Source organism: Pholis gunnellus (genome assembly GCF_910591455.1).
Source record: "Pholis gunnellus genome assembly, chromosome: 13".
NCBI classification, from domain to species: domain Eukaryota; kingdom Metazoa; phylum Chordata; class Actinopteri; order Perciformes; family Pholidae; genus Pholis; species Pholis gunnellus.
In genome coordinates, this window is record NC_136540.1 from 22,337,082 (window position 1) to 22,362,101 (window position 25,020).

General features: G+C 42.9%; 2 protein-coding genes across 3 annotated transcripts; both read right to left on the bottom strand.

Moving 5' to 3' along the window:
• Window positions 1-4,125: 4,125 nt before the first annotated feature.
• Window positions 4,126-10,431, bottom strand: ska2 (spindle and kinetochore associated complex subunit 2). Its single transcript, XM_079172274.1, has 7 exons — window positions 10,395-10,431; window positions 8,526-8,618; window positions 7,546-7,722; window positions 7,185-7,259; window positions 6,258-6,300; window positions 4,897-5,023; window positions 4,126-4,709 (listed from the first exon to the last, which is right to left on the bottom strand). Exons 1-7 carry the CDS (start codon window positions 10,425-10,427, stop codon window positions 4,583-4,585), a joined length of 675 nt encoding a protein of 224 aa, XP_079028400.1. The 5' UTR covers window positions 10,428-10,431; the 3' UTR covers window positions 4,126-4,582.
• Window positions 10,432-11,646: 1,215 nt separating this feature from the next.
• tiprl (TIP41, TOR signaling pathway regulator-like) lies at window positions 11,647-16,073 on the bottom strand. Of its 2 annotated transcripts, none has more exons than XM_079172219.1 (8): window positions 15,950-16,073; window positions 14,760-14,887; window positions 14,248-14,427; window positions 13,561-13,660; window positions 13,328-13,459; window positions 13,064-13,159; window positions 12,887-12,949; window positions 11,647-12,356 (listed from the first exon to the last, which is right to left on the bottom strand). In XM_079172219.1, exons 2-8 carry the CDS (start codon window positions 14,882-14,884, stop codon window positions 12,225-12,227), a joined length of 828 nt encoding a protein of 275 aa, XP_079028345.1. In that variant the 5' UTR covers window positions 14,885-14,887; window positions 15,950-16,073; the 3' UTR covers window positions 11,647-12,224. The 2 variants fall into 2 exon arrangements, with proteins under 2 accessions (XP_079028345.1, XP_079028344.1); XM_079172218.1 differs by lacking the exon at window positions 15,950-16,073 and adding an exon at window positions 15,864-15,908.
• Window positions 16,074-25,020: the final 8,947 nt, after the last annotated feature.

Genomic DNA, 25,020 nt, shown 5'->3' on the forward strand with positions numbered 1-25,020 from the left:
TTTTCTTTTGTTGCGTTGACACAAAATGCAGAGTGTTATACTTCTCCTCCAGACATCCAGTTCAGCAGAAAATGCAGACGTTTCAATGGAGGTGTGCAGGCCAGCAGCTAGAGGGAGTCTACTGTCAGATACTCACAGCACCAGTAAGTCACTGAGACTTCCTCACATTGAAGTGTGGGGGAAAATGTGTTTGCAAACCGTAACTTTCAGTTTCTCTGTTTGCCCAACCAGAATATAAGTGCTTCTCAAACAGTGATGAGAAAATGGATCCTCAGTGTACAGCCAACGCCGACATGTAAGGACCCTGGCATGAACCTATGTGCTTCATTCTGTAAAGTGGGGTGGCAGAGTGTGGGATGGGGGGATGTATTAGGGCTCACGTACAGCAAGATAGAGCCAAAGACAAGTTTACCCAGAGGTAAAGGGACAGTTCATTTAATGGGACTATATGGCACTCGGTTTCTCTTTCCAGAGATAATGACCCGGGTTACTCAAGATGATCCACAGACCTTGTTGTGAGCAGTTTCGTGTCGGAACTATTTTCTTTAAATTCCACTGAACTGCGGCAGCATCTGCTCATGGACGTGAAGCTCATGCTCGTGACAGCGCGAGATGTAGACAGTGTTTGTGTCCTCCTTGGCTAAGCTGTGACGTTAGCTAGCTCAGTGGTGCTAGGTGAGCTAGCAGCATCGGCTAGCAATATGTAGACGGTCCCTCAATGATTCAGAACAGAATATACTGAAATTGAAGACAGATATATGTATGTATGTTGTATTTGTCAACTATAACTTCTCCTGTGGACACCCCTAGGTTGAAGCTAGGGGTCTGTTTTTTGGGTCTGTTTATAACTACATTATAGTGTGTTAGGGTTATACGCTTCATCCCTGAGCAATATTTATCCTTAAAGGCTGATCTTTCTGTGCGTGTGTGTGTGTTTGTGTGTGTGTGTGCAGGGCTCTGCTGGCTGAACTCTCCAGCATCACAGACTCTCCAGCTCAGCCTCTGAAGAAGCTCCACGGTATCTCTGGGAGCAGAACAGCCCTGCCCTGTTATAGTACCCCACGCAGCCCAGGTAAGACAGCACACAATGCAACTATTTCAATTGGGTGCTGTCACCATGGATGTTTAAGCTGTTCCCCCAAGACCGACTAATAATATAATATTAATACCAGGTGGAGACTGATCAAATCTCGAGATTTAAATACACCTAAGGAATGCAGGGCTGTGGCCCTTTAACCTGGTTATCACATTGCACTGTGCTGTCGGGTTATCAATGCTTCTTGTATACATGACATCACTAGGGACATTTTGAGTTTTTAATAAGTTTATAATAAACTGTGTAGCCAAAATACAGACACTCTATGAAAGTCCCTATTGAAAACACAAACATCATGCACTCTATTATGTCAGGTTGTCAGTCTAGAGCCCTGGCTTCTAAATTGTGGTTTTTAGTATTTTCTACCAGTTTTCATATTTTTCTCATGTTTGCCATACGTGGAAAAACATATTTACCTGGTTTCCACTCCCAATGCCCCAATGTTGTTACTAATTGTTGACACATCCCAGACTGTGAAAAATAAAAATAAAAATCCCCCGTTAGCATTTAGAGAATGAAATAGTTATTCATAAAAAAAAAACTGAAATATGTAAACAAAATTCTGGAAATGAATGAATATTTGGTCATAATCAGAACTGATGTTGGTTCAAAACTGTGACTCAGGTAAAAATCTATATATTATTGTTTATGGCAGTTTCAAGGACATTTTTGACATCAGAGCAATTATTTTAAAGAGTGAAGAGGTCAGCTACTGATGGACAAATATAAAAATAACCTTCCAGTAAAGGAGAACACGAGTGTCATAGCTGCTGCTCGTGTTGTGTTTTGACAGACGTACGCCGGCGCGTGATGACGGGCGTTAGAGAGGCCGATTTCCCAGAATCCCCTGTCTGCAGGACTGAGAGCTTCACCACACCAAGAGACGGCTCAGTGACGGTGAGTCATCTCCTGCACCAGTATGGGCTCCTTCAGAGGACTCTGGCTTGATGATCACAGTTAGTCAAGTTAATACACTGAAATATTCTTGCTTATATCATATGAATCCGATTTCCTGATCAGATACAAGCTCCTTTTTTTGAAAGAGTGTTTTCTGTATTGGCTGTAAAAGTCCTGGACTGTTTCAGCAGGCTGATCATTCATCAAAACATCCTTAGTTTTCCTTTTATTAAAATGACTGATTAACTGTGTCCCTCGTCTGCATCACACCAACCAGCACCCGCTCATCAGCATGTTCATACATTGGCAGTTTGCTTTTGTATTCAGAATAACTGTGTCAGAGGTCTACAGCTCCAACACCGTCACATGTGCGTCGTTATCTGTCCGTTTGTTCAGTCTCCCCCTTTCAAGGTAGAATCTGCCAGCAGTCCAGAGGCCTTCATCACGGCCATCCAGGAAGAAGAGCTGTCAGACGCTGGATCCCACTGCTTCACGGTCCACAGAGGCTGCAGCGACGAGGAAGAGGAAGGAGAGATGGAGGGAGCGTGCGAACAGGAGCAGAGCGAAGAGAGGAAGGACGGAAGCAGTCAAAGTCATCTGAGGGCGTATGTGGAGGAAGAGGAGGAGGACAGTGCACAAGAGGAGCTCGAGGAAATGCAGAGAGAATTACAGATGGAGGGCAAGACGGGAGGAGAAAACATGGAAGACGAGGAGGAGGGAGGCGAGCATGTTGAGGAAGAGGAGCAGCAGGCGTGGTGCGACCAGCAGAGCGGTGAGAACCAACAGACCATCAAAAACTGGGTCTGATGTTATGAAAATCCTAACATGAAAACTTCACCAAGTATATTTATGGGTTCATTATCAGCTATAATGTAAAATGCATACATCCCTGTCACCACTGGAGAGATGCTTTATGCATTTGACTTTGTTTTAAAGGTGTGGGGTCAGAGGGGGAGGAAGAGGATGGTATTGATGACAGGAGGGAGGAAATTACATTTGGCAACGCTGAAGAAACAGCAGGTGACGCCTTGGTTAAGATCGGTAAGCAAACAGACATGACGGTGTGACAAATACTCCACCACCTGTAGTTTGATTGGGAGCGGTATTGCAGTGTGATGACTTACAATCATTCCAACAGTCTCGGATCGGTTTGTCCACCCAGACGAGCTCGGTGCTGACACAGTGACTGCAGATCAGAAGGAAGAGCTCAGGGTGTCTCCAGGGTCCCAGCAAAGTCCCAGTTCACTGGAGGACACCAACAGGTGGGGGGGGGGCAGCAGTCTCTATGATGTCAATCTGCTCGGCTTCTGACCTCATCGACACAAAAGTTCCACGATTACAGCTGCAGAGTCGGACGCTGTCGCTGAGTCATAGCGATGCAACTACCGTCTGCGCGTGTTCTCCTTTTTCAGAGCCAACTCGACACTAGACGACGTGCTGCTGGCCTTAGGAAAGAGCACCGGGAGGAGCCCGGGGGTCCGCACACTGTGAGCATCAAGTGCTGCTGAAAGTTAACATTTCAAATGCAATTTCAATGCATATACTAACCGTTTGTTTTGCAGGTTAAAGACAGCAAAGAAAATCATGCAGTTAGTTATTTTCTCTGCCAGAAAAATATAAAAGTAAATATAGTGCCTCTGGTGTTTAGGTGTCAGCTGTTTGAAGCGCAGCATGATGACGATAAAGGACACCCAGCACACACTCAGTCAGCTCCAGTGGTGACTCATCCTCCACTGGTGAGCAAGCACGCACGCACACACACACACACGCTTGTGAAATGCATTTGAAAAGTCAAATTGAGAGTTCATGTACGTTTGTGAATACAGGAGGATTCTGTTGGCGCAGGACCAGACTCCCCATGAGCCAGATCAACAAGGGAAGCCTTCTGTTATGTGCATTTGTTATTTGTTATGTTACCCGTTAACTTTTGTCCAGTTAGTGGTTAGCTGTGTTTATTAAGCAAGGTTTGTTATTCTGGAACGTTTTCGTGACTTTAACAGCTGTCGATGCTGTGAACGAACGGACTTTTCCATGTTTGAAGTCAGAGCTGGAATAATTTGTATCGTTTAAAGAGTTGTTCCGAAATTCTTTTTGATGCCGGTAGAAAAGAAGTCCCCATCGAGTCATCAGGTTTCCGACATTTATTTAACATTTTCTCTGTTTCAGGAAATAAAAATCATAAACAAAAACACCGTCTGGTTTTACAACAGTCCACTGAAAGAAGCATCAAAACACATTCTCCATTTCAGTTCACGCACCGAAACACAATAGTGGAAAATGTTAAATGTCCATTAAATAACACTCCTTTGGGTTCCATCTTAGTCACAGAAACGTTGACTGATTGATACAATCAGACAGTACAGGAATATCAATAACCCTCATATTCAGACGTATGAAGACAATTATCAACAACTGACATCACTGGACGTCCATGCATTTATCACAACTCAAATTAACGACTTAAGTTTTAGAGTCGTGTGTGTCAGCTCTAGGAGAGAAGAAGACGTCAATAACAACAATCCTCCAGGTGGGACGGGTGGAGCCCCCCCCCCCCCCACCACCACAGCAGTCTCCGGTTGAGGATTCTCCTCACACGACAAGGCGAACGTGGCCCTTCCTGTCCAACTCCACCAACGAGAGGTGCTGCAGCACCTTCAGCTTGGCATCGCTCCCCTTCATCTTCAACTGCTTCATCTTCTGCTCGCTGAGGGAGCCGCTGCAGAGGACGAGAGGACACCCGTCGGTCAAATGATGCAGCAAGACGTCCCAAATCTTTCTGCTAGTTGTTTATAAAGGACTGTTGGGTTGTTCATTGTTTGTAAAGGACGTAGAGACAGAACCAGTGTAAATATGAACATGTTGTGCATAGACATATAGAATAATGGTCGTAGTTGCTCTCCTACCCGTCTTTGCCGAGGTGCTGCTGCAGCTGCTGGTAGAACACGTTGAGGTCAGCCAGCTTGACGTTGGAGCGTACACTGAGAGGAACAGACTCCAACATGGCGGCGCTCAGCTCCTCGTACTCGCAGCCTGTGGACACACAGAAGGAGACGTGAGTCTCAAAGATAACCTCAGTCACCTGATGGAGGAGTATGGAAACTACAGAGAGGCGTTCCAACTGGTCGGAATTGAGACTCCACAAGGGTCCGTTCAGCTGAACTACAAAGACTTTGAAAAGCTTTGGATTTATTTGTCAAAGTTTCAAGATATCAGTCTGGGGGTGAATTTTAAAAGTCCACACCTCTAAACCAGGGGGCAACCTCCGGTTCTGAAGAAGCCAAAGCTTCATGTGTTAAAGCTGCATTCTCTCTACTGACCATCAGGGGGCGACTCCTCTGGTTGTATAGAAGTCTATGAGAAAATGACTCTACTTCTCTCTTGATTTATTACCTCAGTAAACATTGTAAACATCAGTTTATGGTCTCAATCTCTAGTTTCAAGTCTTCTTCAATACAGCATGATGTTCATTTAGTAAATGATGGTCCATTTAGAGTCAGACAGACCATAAAGCAGAGTATGCTTTAAGGCGGGACTACTGTGATTGACAGGTCTCTACCACGGTGTTGTCTGGTCTGGGAGTTGTTCGTGTTAGAACAATAAACATTTCAGTGTGTTTTCCCTTCCTGGACGTTAGTTCCAACACTTTGGTCAGCGTTCAGCTGTAATTAGCCCCTCCCTCTTGTGACAGCTTCAAAACCTCCACAAACCAATGGGTGACGTCACGGTGACCACTTCTTATAAAGTCTATGCTCTGTATCTGTATGATGGACACCGCTAGACGGATGTTCGTCCCTTTAACATTTCAGTGTTAATATTAATACACATCTAATAACTTATTTTGACTCATTTGCTAGACAAACATTAAGTTACATTGCTTTGTATGCATTGGAGTCTTTTTTTCAGAACTCCACAGATCTCATGGAAGAACATGTTGGTCTTCTTATCTTAACTTTCTCTTACTTTTTTTCCGGAGATTCAGCAAACGTTCGCTCCAGGCCGGTGTGAATACGGTGTCAATACCGTTTCCCCCCCAATAACACCAGAACCCAATCTTAACCCGAACCACTGAGGGGGCAGCTACCGTGTTAACAGGAGGGAAACACTGTTCTACACAACACCGGATCTGTCAGGCTCCACAGATTAATTGGCCATAAAGCAAACATCTCGAGCTGGTGATGACACTGGAGAAGAAGTCAGAGGATCGATCACCAATCATCCAACGTTTCAGTCTGGACTACAGTGGTGGACGGACCAACGGACTCACTCAGTGACTGCTGGTGTTCAGAAGCTGCTACAGGAGGAGGAACCTGAAAGACAAAGAAACAGCAGAAACCATCATGTGACCACAACGCAAGATTGTTGCTTTGCTGTGACTTAAGGCTGCTGATTGTGGAGCAGGTCTGGTCTGGTGCTGATCTACATTCATCTTTAAATCCACATGACAGGCAGGGTTAGCATAGCGATCACATTATACCGACTTAATGAGTCCACATTGCTCGCGTTGCTTAAGGCCGTAGGTTTCCCCAAATCATAGAATCCCGATGAACAAATCCAACATAAAAAAAATATGATTTACATTTAAATTCTATACAACAGCTGTGTTTCAAAATAAAAGCTGGTATTTAAAACCATGGCTGAGTCTCCTATAGTAGCCAGAGGCATGGACGCGTTTGGTGTTCAGCTTCAGATGTTTAAAGTCTACTAGAAAGGGGAGGAGTGTTGCCTTTGAACAACAGGAAGGCTTTACAGTAGAAGCATCTGCTGGGCCATGACAGACGTTTTGGAGGCGATGCATCGGCCCTGAAATCAAGGAGGGCTTTAAGAAAAATGTATTGTAATCCTCCAGCACATGAGGGGAAACTTCCCTCCAGCTTAAGAAAAGGCAGAAAGAGTCAAGTGATAAAAAGGGCTTTGAAAACAAAGGCCCAGTCCACTGTAACACCTATCATGTTAAACAGCTCCGTTTGTCAAAGTCTCCTGTTAAGCTGAACTGGAGACAGACAAATCCTGGATGAGCACAAAAGACAGTAAATAATCATAAAACCGTTCAGCTTTACTGAATACAGCCATGTTTTCTGATTCATAGTTGGAAGCCCTACATTTAAAACGGAGCGTTCCTGCGAGGAAGTGGGACTTTGTCCCGAAGGTCGGCAACATGCAGATTGCTTTCTGGGAGCTTGGTGCCTCTCACCTCTGCTGTGGTCTCACTGACGGCTAAACCCAGGAGCTCTGCTGACTCTCGCTCGGACTCCGTCAGCGGCTGAACCTGCAGCCGGGTAACAAGGACACAGTCAACAGTTTGAACCCAGAGCTGCAACACGTGTGTAGAATGAAATGCCATGCATGGGGGCTTTTCCCTGTGACATCAAATTTCTTGTATATTACGTTCATTGTGTCATGTTTTTGGTTTCTAGGTCTGTTAAATTGAGATGCAAAAAGCCATTAGGCCTCCTTTATGTAACACAATGTCTTTATTAAGATACACAAGATGATTTCCACATGTTTGTAATCACAACAAACCACTATCTACTTCTCAAAGGCTTTTGCCCCACCTCCACGTCAGTAGTCTGCTGGAAGCGCTGCACCAGCTCCATGGCACTGCCCAGGTTGTTTCTCATGGAGTCCATGGATTCTTTCTGCGCCGCCGCAATCTCCTTCACCTGCGAGCACAGCGCCGCGTGCTTGGCCTTGATGGCCCTCAGATTCTCCAGCATCACCGCCGGGTTCTCCTGCGGGCACAGAGTCGGTCATTTGGACTCCCAGGACCCCGTCCAGCCTCACGCTTACAGGGATGTGTGGAGCTAAAGGACTGTGGTCTCGTGTCAAGATGTGGGATTTCCAATACTAACAGTGATGAGGATCTTTATTATCATCATCTTTATTATGATAAGCTTTTATTTAAAACAGGACTCGTGGATGATTTCTGTTGGAAGAGGGAAAACACTTCTCATTTAATGTGGGAATCATGCGGAATCATTGTTTTCCTCTTTTTTATGGGAAAGTGATTGTAAAACATAGCCAGGAGGCCCCAGTTGTGTTTATTAGGAGCTTCAATGATAGTTCTCCATCACTGGAAGAGTCACACAAAAGGTTGACTCAAATGTATGAAGGTCTTTGCCTCTTTGGAGTCTCTGATCTCAAGAACTTATTATTACCAAGGAGGCTTTTATGAAGTTTGGTCTGATACCTTTTTAACAGATATAGAGAGAGAAACTAAACGGGAGCTAAATATTCATACTCATTCGATTATGAAAATGTGCTATCCCATTTTGTCTTGTGTCGCATCATTGTGTCTTAATGCATGAGGAAAATGTACAGTTACATTTGTTTATATTTGGAGGAGAAATGGGGAGAAACCCCACAAGTGACTTAATATGAGGTGTTTTCTAAATGAATGGAAGAACACTCGGTGAACTGTGTTTACAGTGGAGGCCACCATAACCCATATATATTGCACCTAATCTACGGTAGCTACGTCTTCAGCTGTGTGAAGTTGTAATGGTAAAATAACAGCTGGTATTTCAGTTATCACCTCAGCGGGACATCCATTCTCTGCTGCGTCTTTGATGAAGTCCAGCTTCAGCCGCCTCTCGATGTACTCCAGGTCGGCCTCGGACTTCAGGAACTGCAAAGACACTCATCGTTACGTTCAAACTGACCCGGCTTCCATCTGCTCAGAAGTAGGGCTGGCTTTTTGTTAAAGTTTTAAAAATGAGAATAACACAACCACTGTCTGTGGATAAAAAAAGAGGAGTTTTGAAGCAGGAAATGCGATACAGTAATATGGCATTAGTGTTGTCTTCTCCTGCTTTTAAAGGCTGTATTACAGTAAAGTCATGTCATATTCGGAACTTACCAAACTGTTCTAGCTCTTCTATTATTTGCCTTTTCCTAAATAATTCATTAAATCCACATCACTGATAATTATTTATCAAAAATACTTTGTGAAAGCACCAAAAGTCAACCCTGCAATATCCAAGCATTTGGTCAAACAGACTGCACTTGATACCGTGTAGAAGTGTACGTAGTGGGTGCAGCTGGTCTCTGCAGTTTTCAGATGCTTTGACAATACTATTGCACTGCTAGCTGTCTTCATACAGTAGTGCAATGAAGTCAGAGCACCTGCCAACAGCCGCAGCTTCTGAGTTTGGAAGCGCTTCCCGTCGCTTGCAACCATTCCTGGCCAATGCCCTTTTAACATTGCACTGCTTTTTCTAGCAGGGTCACCAGTAGTACAACATAAAAGGGGCACTGGACAGACAGCACGTGAGCTCATGCGAGTGTGTCAATGTGAGGAAGTATCTCACCGGGTCAGATAGAGCGAGGCTTAATGTTGGGACATTTATTGTCCCCAGAGGATACATCCTGGTGACTTTGCTGAACCCCTGCCAGCGAGTAAAGGGTTTCAACTTATCTAGTCAAACATTCTACATGGATCGACTCAAAGATCATTTCCTTTAGTGCAACCAATGAGGTACACCTGTGTGGTTGAGTGAAAGGTCTCAACAGCTGCTGGACACTACCACTAAACTTTGTTTTGGATGTTTTCTAGTGTGAACGCTGCCACATGCTGAAAAACCTGCTTAGAATCCGCCCGTGTTATGGATTTGAAGTGGGATGCTGTAGAAAGCTCTAGGAAAAAAAGCTAGTCAGTGGACCCTTGAGTGGATGTATTTTGGTGGAACATTGCGCACCCGTTTTTTAGCGGCTCTTTGGATACAATTCATGTCAGCTGCTCCAGATAAAGCTGTCCTCCACTGCCTCCCATTAAACACGTACAGAGGAGGAACCTACGGGCGTTCTTAAACGGATGTGCTGAATAAACCAATTGTCTTGTGAGGCTACTATGAGTCTAAAACAACACGGAAACATGTTCGAGCTGTAGCGAAAATGACAATTGTCCACCTAACGTTACCCTGATGCGAGTGTCGGCGTCCTGCTGAACTGTGGCCCAGCTATGTCGACCGACGACTAGCTCGTTAAAATGCTACATTAACCTGAATACTTTACAAAAAGAACATGTTTTAACGGGGCCATGTTATTACATTTGGAGGAAAGCAGGAAGCGGCTTTCTAGAGAGCGGCACGTAACGTCTGAACTGGCCGTACGTAGTAGTCGATGTTTATAATATGAATAGTTACATAAGCTCGAGGGATATAAACCCGGTCGTAATATTTACGGTAACGTTACGTAGACGGGCCTGCTGAGGGGCGCACAGGAGTTTGAATTGCTTATCAAGCAAAGAGGAAATCATGAGCTGGCTGCTCTTCCTGTGAAAGGATGAATAACTCGTCCATAATTAATGAGCAGCTAATGTCTGTGGAATCCTTCAACAAGAGTAAAACAACATTATCGGAGGATGAATATGGCAGAAAATAGGACAGTTTTACACTGGGCTTACCATCGCCTCGAGCTTTTCAACTGTTGTCTCCATGTTGAATAGTTTTCAGCCCGATGCGGGCGCTGCTATTGGCCAGCTGTCAGGAAGAGAGAAAGCCGATTGGACCGCAGTGAGAGGCCATCGTGCGCCATATTGGATTACTGCCCGTCTCGTTTTGTGGAATGGCTGCATTCTTTCCCCAGAAAATACTTTATTTACAGTTTATTCCTTCACTACAGCATTTTACACAGTTCACTTTAGAAATGTCTTCCATTACATTGTCTAATACCATTTTAAAAAACATTTCTGACACATTTATTTGAAAAATGTTAATCTCAAGTTAACATTTTCTTTCAACTCTATATTATGGGCCAAATGACAAGACAGTGTTACATCACCAGTCACTTTGTTTATGATGCTGGGGTTCGAGTTTTGTGTCATTTCTTCCTCTTCATGCTCTATCAATGCTATAAGGGTGCACTTTGTTATGTTCACAGTCAGAGTGTGCAGGTTTCAGGACTTGGACTTCCTGTTGGGCACCTGAGACTTAGGCCCGGTCCCAATGCCCCCCTAAAGCCTCAAACCCTGAACCCCCAGGGACTTACTGAAATTGTGAGGGCTTGAAATGGTGTAAATATGAATGGGACAGCACTTTGCTGCAAAATATCACGTTACTATGACAACGATATACTTTTTACTTCCTAATTTGAACGTCTTCCAGACTCTCCTCACATGATGAGAAGCAATTTCAAATGATCTATTTACTTTTGTCAAAACAGTTTCAAATTAAATATTTGATGAAATGTTTTTGTTCCATCTTTAACCCTTAATGTTTGTGTAAATGTAATATGACAGGCTGAACACACATGTGACGTCCTCTTTGTTGACCTTTATTACGTCTCCATGCCTCCACTGGTTACCCCGTGTTTAACGGCACATGCAATGAATTGTGGGTAATTCCCTTGGGCAAAGTCAGCATATAATGCTGATTTACGGAAAGGGTTCATAAAAGTGTCTGCTAGAGAGCCCTCTGATTATACACAGGGGCATTCTCTTGTTGAATGAATAACTCCATGTGCTAGGTATTTTTTTTAATACTAATTATCAATAATTCCCCCCTCAAATTAGACTACCATTTTGTTTAAATCCCAATTCCTATTTAAAAATCGGATCACCACGGTCACTGCTGGTGTTGTGAAACAACTCAGCATTTATCTGGGATGAAATTTGATTTCCATTGAGTGTAAGTAAACCGCCATGAACACCAGATAGCTACATTTGCACAAACACAATTTATTTGGCCATATTGAAGACATATTCACACAGATTGTGGAGGTGTCCGACTTGCAAATGGAAAACAAGTTATTTCACCTTCCATAAGTAACCGTAGAAAATAAAGTAGACATATTTACAGACATGTTTTGATGACTTTTGACTTCAGAAAATACAGTGCTGTTTAGTGTAGTTTTTGTTTTTCTACAAACACACTATTGATGCACTAATATTACAAGCATGGACACAGCTACCCTACCGAGTCTTTCACGTGGAAAAAATGCCTCATAAAACAAAATCAGTTCAAATATGAACAGAGCCAGAAGCTAGACCGAACTGGGGTTAACGTTTCTCTGATATTACAGTGCGTAGAGCTGCACCGGGAACACACGGAAACTGTCGTGAGAGTTTTAAGAACACATGATCTTAGTGGTCACATATAAAAACTATTCCTGTACACAGGTATTTGAAGGGGAAACCAATGGTTGTTATGTTACTGTGGTTGAATGTGGTTTAAGACTACGATTCCCATTTTTTTTCTTCATGCAACACGTGGATGTGGACACGTCGGTGTGGCGGTCACTGAAGCACGTCGTTGACAGCTGTCTCAGTCTGCATCGCAGGAAGCTCCAGCCTCTCGCTTTCTGTCAGCTTCAGGGTTAAATGCTGGGCGATCTCATTAGGATCCGTGTACAGGGCGGCGGGTACATCCTGAAGAGAAACACATGCAGTACATCACAGGAGTTTTACTGCACGTTCTGCTAACGGAGGCTTTACATGCAATCTGGTTTAATGCATAATTATAGTCATTAAACAAAATGACAGTTTTTATTCAAACACATGGTGATATAGAAATGCAAATGTCTACGATATACATTTTCTATTCTTAGGTACACTTCAATGAATTTTGTGCGTTTATGTGTAAATAAATAGTAATGTTGGGATTGTTTTTTAAATGAAAAACATTGGTAATATACAAATGTTTTATGGAAATATTGGTGACGGAGAGTAGACCACTATGATCAAATGCATTTGTTAACTTGTTTTTTCATGAGAGAGACGGCAAAAACAGACTTTATATAAGAAAGAGACTAAATCCTGTCATGTGTGAAAAGGTAATAGGAAAAAAATATATCTTTGAATTTGAGGTGTACTGTCCCTTTCAGGTCAAGACTTTTTAGCTCAAAAACATGAAACGTGTCTTGTGTCTTGTTATCGGTGCGTGACGTGTCACGGCTCACCTTCAGCTCTGCTACTTTGCTTTCCCTCGTGCTGAACTCTCGCAGCATGAAGTCCTTTCCGGCCTGGAATCAAAAACAGCAGCGCGGATAACTTCAGATAACATTCACATCACATGACTTGCTCATTGTTAAACCACACACTGTACATTTCGTCCTGCCTGGAGGCCACCAACTTGCCTCGTGATATAGTCGCGTGTCATTTATTCGAATCAGCACCCCGTCCACTCGTAGGAAGAAGCGCAGCAACACGAAAAAACTGGTGGGCATCACCCTCTGCATCAGACACACAGCGACATGTTACTTAAAATGTGTTGCACGCAACGCGAGCAGCTGCCAAGGTCGATTAGGCACCGATTACACAGACTGAGTCCTCTCAAACGTGACTGAATCTGCTCCTCGTTTTGATCATCAGCATTGGCTGCTTAGCATCAACGCACTCACAATTTTGACGCTGATCATCGAGACGCCGTGGTCGTGCAGCTCGTCCTCGAACAGCAGCACCTCGTCGAAGAACATTATCTGTTCCCGGGCTTTCAGCTTCTCCATGTCGATCCGTTCCGCCGTCTTGGTCGCCTTCACATGAACAACAGGGAGAGGTGAAAACACAGGTAATGTGTAACAAAAAGGTTGTGGATGAAACGGTGTTACAACCCATCCCTGAAAAAAAGACCCACCTTCATCTGCAAGCTCTCTCCTATGAGGGTGCCTCTGTAGTCCGTGGTGTATGTCCAGTCGTAAGGTCTCACCACCTCTTTGGAGTGTTCAGAATCCGCTCTGGAAGGAGATCACAGACATTACTGTTCACTACGCAGGTGGCATTGTTTCTCTGGTAATGAGTGGCTTTTTAAAATCATTTTTTCAACACAACACTCCAGAAAGGAGAGTTTTGCTTCTTTAAGTTGTTCTGAAACGGACAACACTTTATTCAAACTCAAAAACAAGCGAGGATGTACGAAGTCAATCGGTTCAAAGTCGTGGTTTAATACACTTTATAATATCTTGCCAAAAAACAAATTAAACTCACCAAGCTGTCTGCCCGCATAGCGACTCGAAATATCATGCGGTTTGAATGAAGTCAGAATGCGAGATTAGTCGTGGACAGACGTGGGGATGCACACTCACTCACTCACTCACTCACTCACAAGCAATCGCATGATTCTCCTGGCGTAGATGATAATGACAAATTACAATCTGTAACCTAACTAACTAAACGGTATGCATTACTGCTTGAAAACTCCCAACAGGATTTTGAGAACAGGTGAAAAGGCCACAGATTACTGTTTGCTGTTTACCGAATCAGAAAAAACAACAACATATCCCACGTTAACCAAACAACCCTCCAGCTGGGACGCTCGTCTTGCCTGCTCTCCTGCCACTCCTGTGCACAGGCCACCTTGACGGCGTCCTCCATGTTGTTGACTCTCCTCAGGGCATCGATGGCGTTGAATTCGATGCCGTAGCCGTCTGTGTGCTGGATGCGCAGGACGTTGTCCCCGAACAGCATCTCCGGAAGGGAGGGCAAGTTCATCTCCTCAGCTAACCTGGAGAGGCAAACAGCAAACAGCGAAAGAAAAGATGACACCTATTCATACATTTAGTTGCCCTAACTGTATGTAATGATGCTTACAGTGAGTGTCAACCTGCAGAGGGAAATGCTATACTGAGCTCTGCAGGTGTATGGGCCTATAGTGCCATGTTCTTTTGGCTGCACAACTGTTTTATACACACTTCAATAATAAAAAATGATGATCTGCTGTGTTGAACGCACACAGGCTGCATAACCCGAGTAAAAGCCGAACCCTCCGGAGGGCCCTGACAGAGACTTTTAGAGTGAAAGGGCAAAAGACAAACACTGTAAGAAGTGCCATCTCACCGTTCAATGTCTTTGGATTTCATGATGTGGTTTCTGGCAGCAGTCACTCTCCAAGGTCCGAAGGTGAAGTCCTGCTTGCTGCTCTTGAAGCCATGCGACATCATCGTGGACAGTGAGGCCAACATCAACTAGACAAAATAGATCGGCAGCAGGCATTTCAAAGGGGCTGTCTGTTAGTTGTCTGTCAACACTGGTGGCTACTTCTCCACTTTTGTCAGGATGCAAAAGCACAAGTTCTGCACCTGCACCCTCCAAAGGGTCTGGGGGTGACCTGAAAACAGGTCTAATAGTATACCAAATACGAGTGTTTACAAAGAAATGGGAGGTAGGGAGAAACTGTATACAAATTAAAAATTAAAAAAGTGAAATGAAAGTGATTCAGCCATCTAACACCCAATGCTTGACACACACGCACACACACACACACACACACACACACACACACTGATGTATCAACACACCTCCACCTGCACCAGCCCAACTTGCTTTGTAACTCAACTCAAATTGAACCTACACTGACTCAGAATGAGTCTGGTGTTGGTGAATGGAGGTCGGGATTTGTCTTCCTCTCCAATCTGTGTCTTCCTGAACACACACCTCATGTTTCGTGTGTACTTTGTTGATTTGCACTGATACAAAATATATAAATGAATTGTTTGCACCATTAATGGCCATTGTAACTATCTACACATCTTTAAACCCGCCGTTTTAAATTGAGTTATTCTTCTGGGTTCATAAATAGTTTTGTATAAAGCTCTCTTCAGTTACGGCGGAAAAAGACACAAAGCTTTAACCATTTATTCATTAATAACGTTAATATTAGCTGGTTAGCTTCGTCAAACAACGCATATATTAATGATAACCCTCATCAAACTTTTGAAAGAATTACTTCGGCTGCTAGTGTTTCTACTCATAGTACAATTTGTCAAATATCAGAATATTAAATTATTGGACCCGTTGTATGGATAACGTTACACTAGTTTCGGCAAACATAACTATACAAATCTGGTTAAACATTAAAACCAGCCGTCCCTGACCAGAAATGGTTGAAGTCACCACGACTGTGTGTTACAACGTGAGTTAACAGAGAGAAAATCTGTTTACCTTGGTGTTGTAGTCTACTGTTAGCTGTCATGGAAGCTACGTGAGTGCGCCGCTATAAACTGTCCGGTTACTTTTGCTACACTCACGCTGTGGTTCCGTTATCCGTGGTGTTCGTTTCCTGGTGTTACCGTCTGTCCCACAGCACAGACTCAAGCTGTGTTGCGCGTTCTGGGTGTATCCATGGCGGGCTTGTTGTGATTTTGTTATTGCCCATTTTATTTTGTAATTAACAACTTCATCATGCGGTAACGTATTTTCTTTAGCAGTAAATTTGCGTGGGAATAATACTACAGCAGAATAAAATTGAGCATGTAGATGAGTCAGCGGCTGGTGTTGCTGGTGTTGCTGACTGGGCATGTCTGCGCAACAGTGTTGATCTCAGAGGTTAAGCTCATTGGAATAACATCACACTCACCCATCCTAGTGTCATGTAGATCTGTGCTGTTTGGACATCAACCAAAATAATGAGTACACATACTATTTGGCTTCTTATAATGTATATAGTTTTTGATATGTGTTGCCTACAATGTTTATTTTTTTCCACCTGATCACCAAGGCCCAGAATAACTTTCATAAGCCAAAAGTCCTGTTCACTGTTGTGATTTATGTTATTTCAATAAATATCTGAGATTCAATTTCCATTTTTGTTTTTGTTTTGTATTTATGGTGATGTAACTATTGATACATTCAAGACATTTGTGTTGCCTACCTCTTCTGTTTGTCCTGAGAATAATGTAACATGTATTTTGAGGTTATACTATGTAATATTAGAAAACCAGACCATAGCTTAAAACCAACATGAAGTGTCTTAGTATGGAGTCAGTCTCGCCTGAGATATAAATAAAGGTATGGATGTTGGAATGGTGTTTGTAGCTCATTTAATTTGTATGTATTTATTTGTTTCTTATAATTCTCATCTTGTAAATTGTATCAAAGTACATGAGAATAAATTGAGAGTACGGAATTGAGAATAACTTAAAAACTAAAAAGAATATAAAAAAATCAGTATAAAATCCTAAAAGGGAAGCCAAAGTTTGACTTGATGGCAGCACTGAAGGGAAGTGCGCGGAGACACCAAAATCACTTGGTGTCTTTCTTTAACCATGAAAATGCTCAGAACATTTTTTTCTCTTTGTCTTTTGTATCTGAAATGATCCTTTTTGCATAACATCCTACAAAAAATGTTTTACCAGCCAGTTTTAGTGTTTCAGAAAAGAAAAGTGACACATTGACTATTGGTCATTTGGTTTGTTCGAGAGGCATGAGACAGGAACAGAAGTTGGGTGAGATATATTTTCAATAGAAAAATGTAGGTTTGAAAACAGCATTGTAACCCCATTCATGCAGTTGAAAATAGAATACAAAATGCTCTACCCGTGGCAGTTAGAGGCAACAGTCTAACTTTTGGCATATGAGGAAGTAAACGGAGTGATGTGCCAGAAAAGGTTGAAAGATCCCTGTGGAGCCTGTGGTGTTGAGAAAATGCTCACTCTCCCCTGTAGGTGGTGTGAGTAAGCTGCACTCACTTTCATATTTAAAAGATATGAGAGATTATTCTACGGAATCTTTATCTGCAGGTAAAATAAGAAATGGCGTGTGAAGCACTTCATTAATGTTGACCTGTAAGCAGCTAAGCGTTTGCAACAGCAAATCAGCGGCTGAGCAGATAGCAGCTAGTCTTTTAAACATCTATTCCTCCCTCTTTTACCTTTTTTCTGAATGAATTAAAAAAAATGTAATTATATAAATGCCGTATAAAGTCAATTTACCAACCCCTTCTATTTCTGTCTCCTCAAAAAAGCTGCTAAACACATACAGCCTCACACAAACTGCACACTGCACATTCTATTCCTCAGTGTGCTAACACACGTTTCTCAAAAAGGCACACATAGGCTTCTCTCTTTCACTGACGTCTCTCCAGACATAATTTGATGGCTTCTTCTCAAATGTGCAACTCAAAATAAAGCCCAACTCTGAGCCTCTTTTTGTGTTGATCATTTGTTGATGTCTGATACTAGTTGTGTCATCATGAGAGCAGGTTTTCTCCCTGTCTTCAGGTCTGGCTTTACCACCACTGCTGCAAAGAGGCCAAAATGTATCCAAACTTTGAACTTGGTAAAGATTTGTAACTGGTTAATTTAATCCGGTATTTGTTTCTTAAAGCCAGACTTAGGTTTGAATTCAGTGAGCTACGTGAGTGCCACTGACTTTTCAAAAATTGCTTCTTCTATGACTGAAACAATTTGTGTATTCAGCACACTTTATAATTGTATCTATTTCAATAATACATCACCCATGATGCCATCATCCAGCACCATGAGACACAACCCTGCAGCCATACAGCGCTTGTGAGCCTCTTTTAGCTTCTTGGAGTGGTTTTAATATCCGCCCGCTTGTTTAAATGTTTTTCAACCAAAAACCGGATTTCTAAACACTTAAAACATTTAAAAAAAAAAATGGAATACTCTTTCCACACCAGAGCAAACAACAGTAGGTCTCTGCAATATGCTTGCAATCAGTATCATAATATTAACACATATTGTTTTAGGCATCAACTAAAACATTACCTGTCATAATTAAAAGACACTGAAAGTTATGGCTGACCAATGAGCTCTTTTCTCATTTTTACTGTGGCTCCTTTACTGTGTTTCTTTAAATGAACTAAATTGTATTTCCTTTTGAATTGTGTGGACACTATTGAAACTGTAAACCCCACAGCAAAACAGATGGGGAAATGTTGGAGGCATTGAACAATAGAATGACAAACTTTACATCCAATTATAACATTTAATTATGATTTGAAGACAGATTTGAAATACAAGTCCAATAAAATGATATCTATATACAAGAGTAACACCTGAGCACCATCAGTTCTATTCTGCGCTTATCATTAGCTGTGAGCTAATGCTATACGGGGTGACTGTGGCTCAGTGGTAGAGCAGGGTCGTCCTTCAATCAGAGCTAGTCCATGTAGAGACACGGTGTGTGAATGATTAGTCAGAGTCCTGATGGCAGGTGCCTAGTACCCCCTGCCATGTATGAATGGGTGTGACTGGTGTTAAAGCGCTTTGAGTGGTCAGAAGACTAGAAAAGCGCTATACAAGTACAGTCCATTTACCATATGTGATGACATTATATTTACCGTTCAGGCTGGAAATGCTGAAAAAAAACCTATTCAGTATTGGTCATTTGATGCCCAAGTGATGACGGCACCTCCCTCAAGTGGGCAAGAAAACCCCAAACTAACCCTTTAACAGGAGAGGCTGGAAGAAACCTTGGGAAGGATCACACAAGAGGGAACCCCCTTCAGAGATAGTTTAGTGTCATTTGGGCAGAATAACAAAAGTGCTCTTTAAACCTGTATGTCCTCCTCCTCTCTGGGTAACAGCTAAACATTATAAAGAGTAAATGTTTTTTCTAGTTCCATCTGTGCAGGCTACTAATGACCGACCAAACCTTATGATGTCACTCTGGGCTGTGAATCTGTTGTCCGAATCCTTCGCCGCGTTGTCTCCCCCGTCCTTCGTTACTCTGGCTCCGTCGTCCTACCTCATCTGGGCTTTGCCGTCCTACGTCCCTCTGGCTCCATCGTCAGTTGTCACTCTGGCTGCGTCGTTCTACGTCACTCTCGGTTGTGTCATCCTATGTCTATCTCGGTTATGCTGTCCTATGTCACTCTGGTCCATCGTCCTTTGTCACTCTCTGTTCTGTCGTCCTACGTCACTCGCCGTTCTATCGTCAAGGTCACTCTGGCTGTGTCGTCTTACTTCACTCTCCGCTCTGTAGTTCTATGTCACTTTGGCTCTGTCCCCCTTCATCCTTCTCGGTTCTGTCATACCATGTCACTGCCGGTTCTGTCGTCCTATATCACTCTGGGTTCTGTTGTGCTATGCCACTATAGCTTTGTCGTCGTCTCAGTTCTGTCATACCACGTGTTGGGACTTCACCATGCGGTTTGAACAAAGGGAGTTGGGTCTACATGGGCCTGCATGGTAGTCAACAGCGTGATTTGGGTTAAAGTCACACCAAGCGCCGTGAGACGTTAAGTCTCACGTACGTCTGATTCTTGGTCCAAACTCAACACTGAGGTCTCATTGGACGAGGGCCACAGGCACCACAGGCGGCTCCCTGTGCTTCAGCCCTGCTGTCCCTGAGACTATAAAACTCTGCGTCAACTCCAGCTCTGTGCCATCCTATGCGATTCGATTTGCATGAAAGGAGGTGTAGAAAACCCCAGGTCATAGTCTTAACTTCGCTGAACGAACAATAGACTGTAGAAGAGAACGGATAACCTCAGTGCCCCGTTCTCTCCCCATTAACGTCGATATGTTGCCGGTCATAAGGATAGTTAAAAGACCAGAACTGCGGCTGGCCGAATCTGAGTTCTGTGTGTTTGATAGAGAAACTGTTCCTGTATTTTACGGCGGCGGTGAGGATCTGCCTTGTTTTGAGTGTTCTTTTCTTTCTCTTCCTTTCTTCGCCTTTTTCTTTAACTTACCTACACACACTCACACACACATATAGGTTGCTACCCATCTCAGACGCACGTGGTGTATAAACACGGCCTCTATCGTGGCTCCGCCACCATTTTGTAGTTTTGCGTGGCGTGGTCACGTACAAGACTACACCCGCCATTTTGATAGTCTTATCTATCTTCCGCCATATTGTTTTGCAGTCCCACGTGGCGTGATCACGTACGAGACTACATCCACCATTTTGGGTAGTTTTCTCGCATCTCCCTCTACACACACACACGCGCTCTCTCACCACAGACTGTTTGTTGATTTTAGATAGTACACTCGTAATTGTATAGTAGTTGTTGTTAGGTTTAGATATTATTTGACTTGATCAATATTATTGGAATCTAATAAACTCTCTTATACTTTTAAAGCAGCTTTCTGTGATGACTTTGTGCATGTGTATTGATGTAATAGTTGGATATGTGGCCTGTGCTCGAATTCAAACCTTCACTGTTCACTCTGAATGTGGAATAGTACTTTGGCTGTTGACATTGTGAGTGAACAATAATTATGAGACTTAGTTTATAGTTTGGTTATTGGTCCCTGTTCTCAGGGTGGTGCCCCGTTAGTATTAATAATCTTACTGACATTAATAATTCTATTGATGTCAATAATTTTGTTTTTAATTTTTGCTGATAACTCAAACATGTACTTTTTGTTTCTAACAGCACCGATGTGACTTTTTCAGTCCTGATACCGATACGGATACCTGGACTTTGGGTATTGGCCTATACCGAGTACCGATCCGACGCCATTGTTTGATTAAAAAGGTGTGTGGGAGTGACTGGGATCGGCTAACCTGCAGCATACAGTGCAGCAGTCACAAGTCCACAAGTTTCTTTGTGGACCTAATCCGTGACATCCCAGAGCTCAGACCAGGAAGCAGAGTTGCAGTCTTACACATTTCTCTGCGCTTCCATTGGAGCAGTTACCCACCCACAACCATATAGAGACTGTGTCTGCCCCACGGCCACTTATATTTATTCAATTAAAAGTAAACAGTCGAGAAGTTAAACACAATAACCTAATCCAAGTTAATAACAATGCAACAACGCAACAAAATAGGATAATTAAATGTGGACTCTTAAATATCAGATCTCTGTCATCTAAAGCTGTATTAGTAAATTATTTAATATCAGATAATCATATTGATTTATTTCGTCTTACTGAAACCCGGCTATGTAAAGAAGAATATGTCAGCCTAAATGAATCAACTCCTCCAAGTCATATTATATTCACATTCCTCGAGGCACTGTCCGAGGAGGTGGGGTAGCAGCCATCTTTGACTCAAGCCTATTGTTAAACCCTCAACCTAAACTAAATGAGAACTAATTTGAAAGCTTTCACACCCAACCTGGAAAACAATACAGCCAATTATATTTGTTATAGTGTACCGTGCCCCAGGTCCGTATTCTGAATTCCTATCGGAAATCTAGTCCTTAAAACAGATAAAGTAATTATTGTAGGTATTCATGTGGATGTCGCTAATGATAGCCTTAGTACTGCGTTTATCTCTTTATTAGATTCGATTGGCTTCTGTCAGAGTGTACAGAAACCAGTGGTGGGCCTTCAGGGCCAGCTAAGCCTTCTCTGCTGGCCTAAACAGAATCACAAAGTTATAGCTATTTTATAATTTAATAATTTTTCACAAATACACTACATGTATTATCATTTTTTTTCCCCATTAGCTTATTTCCTCTGTTGCTCTGCTTCCAACCTGCAACGCTGCTTCCAGCACAGCTTGTTTTAAGGAGAGCTTTTATCCAATCAGATTCAACCCCAATGTCTCTATGTAAGAAGAGAGGCCCGATGCCCTCTAGAGAGCCTTTGCAGTTTAGGTAAATGGGGACGATATTGTTGATTGTGTCAAGGAAGTTCAGGACAAGACCCAATAGCAGACCACGAGACAGGATTCAGGTACAGAACACTTTATTTTTACGCTGTGCAGAAGGCAGGATTGACGGTGTGGTTACCCGTGGACCGACACCGGAATGCAAGCAGGAGACAGAAGGCAGGATCCACGATGTGGTTTCCCGTAGACCGACACCGGAGTGCAGGCAGGATCACCTGTGTGGATCCCTTGGTCCAACAGAATGACTGGAAGGAATGACCGTGGTAGACGGTACCGGGTGGAAGATGGCACGTTGTTGAAGCGGGTCCGGGAATGAAGCCTGTGTGACGACTGTTCCGGCATGAAGACTGTACGGACTGACCACGCAGGTCTGAAGAACCAGGGTTCAAATACTGCCCAGATCTCATTAGTGGGATCTGGGTCTGGTGTGTCAGCCCGCAGGAGGTAATAGCTGAAGTGTCTGCAGCTGTGTGGCCGTGGGAGGTGTCTGGTCTGACAGAGATCCTGACAGATTGTCATAGTCTTCAACCAATCAGATCTTTAGTTTGACATGTTGGGCGTATTCTTTGACGTGCCAGTGGTACTCAGGTAGCCTGCTAAGTACGTCTGCATTAACGTGCGCCGTGATTGGTCAGTGGGCCAGCGTGACCTTTGTCAAACAGAAAGCTAGCTAGCAGATCTTAGTATTTAGTATGTGTTGAAACATATGTAAGAGAGAATATGAATGGCTCGTGCTCTAGCGCTGCAGTGTTGCTGGGTTGATTCGTCATGCTTTGTTGTCATATAAATGTGACTGGTTCTTGTGGGTTTTTTCTTGTCATTGTGTTAATTACATTAATTCTGACTTGTCCGTTAATGACGAAGCATCCCGTCATCGCGGGGTTAGGTTCATTTGATTCTGTTTGGGCTGTTGTTTTCTTTTACAAAGCAAGAATGATGGTCTGGAGAAATGGGGATTGTGTGGCGATTGCTTTAGCCCTGTTTGAATCAGTAGCTGCTGTTGTTTCCCCGCTAAGCTAGTTTAGCTTAGCCTCCCTGAAGACACGTGTGGTGACTCAGCTGTTTCTTGTTATTGTTCCGTGTTCAAAAGGTCACACAGCCCGCTGTCTCCTACGTGAGCGCAGTCCACCGAAAACATTATATTTCCCACAATTTAAGCTTCTGCATTTTCCAAATGCACTAGTATTATTCCAACGTATTGTTCGGTTCAATACGAATACGTGTATTGTTACACCCCTAGAAAAAAATAACCGTAGCTGTGGTGTCATGAGATTATTAGGAGATGGTTCAAGTGTAGTAGGACAGCACAGAAGGCCCAGGTATAAAATGCACGGCCCGCCACTGACAGAAACCCACTCACTGTTTTAACCACACTCTTGATTCCGATTCCGTCTGTATTTAACTCAACACCATGCCTCAATATAACAGAGGACTCCTGTGCTAACTTTCGTCCGTCCCAGGTTGATGATCTTGTCGATAGTGCTACAGGCTCCTTGAGAATGACACTAGACTCTATTGCTCCTCTAAAAAAGAAGTTAGTAAAACAAAGGAGGTTTGCTCCTTGGTATAACCCTCAAACTCACAAATTAAAGCAAACATTGCAAAAACTTGAAAGAACATGGCGTTCCACCAATTTGGAAGAATATTGGTTAGTCTGGCAAAACAGTCTTAAGACATATAAGAAGGCCCTCCGTAATGACAGAGCAGCCTATTACTCATCATTAATAGAGAAAAATAAGAACAACCCCAGGTTTCTCTTCAGCACTGAGGCCAGGCTGACAGAGAGCTACAGCTCTGTTGAGCCGAGTATTCCTATAGACCTCAGTAGTTATGACTTCATGAACTTCTTTAATGATAAGAAATATAACTATTAGAGAGAAAATTAATAATCTTCTGACCTCAACCAGTACTGATCTATCCTCAAATAGAGTAACCTTGTAAACAGCTCTAACCCTGATATATATTTAGATGGCTTTACTCCCAGTGACCATGACAAATTGACTTAAAAAATGTCTACGTCGAAACCATCTACCTGTCTTTTAGACTCTATCCCGACTAGGCTGCTTAAATAAGTTTTACCATTAATTAGCACGTCTTTACTAGATATTATCAATCTGTCTTTACTAACAGACCATGTACCACAGTCCTTCAAAGTAGCTTTAATTAAACCTCTTCTTAAGAAGCCCAATCTCGATCCAGAGGTGTTGGCTAACTATAGACCGATCTCTAACCTTCCCTTCCTCTCTAAGATCCTTGAGAAAGCAGTTGCGAATCACTTTCTACATAACAATAGTTTATTTGAGGATTTTCAGTCAGGATTTAGAAGCATCATAGCACACAGAGACAGCTCTGGTAAAAATAACAAAGGACTTTATACCTGGACCCTGGTCTTGCCTCCTGCCGTGGTTCTGTCATATGCTTTGAATGTGCTGTAACCCTGTTATGTTGTTCATTCTGTACACATGACATCTATTGTACTTCTGTCCATCCTGATAGAGGATCCCTCCTCTGTGGATCTCTCTCCGGTTTCTTCCTCTTTTCTCCCCGTTAAAGGTTTTTTTTGGGGGAATTTTTCCTGTTCGAAGTTGAGGGTTCCGGGACAGAGGATGTCGTATGTATACAGATTGTAAAGCCCTCTGAGGAGAATTTGTAATTTGTGTTTTTGGGCTATACAAAAATATTTTTTTTTGTGTAAGGCAACATCAGGCTTGATTTAAAGATTGCTTACATAACTTTTTAAAAACAAAATGTAACAAATAAATATATGAATATAAATGTACTGAAT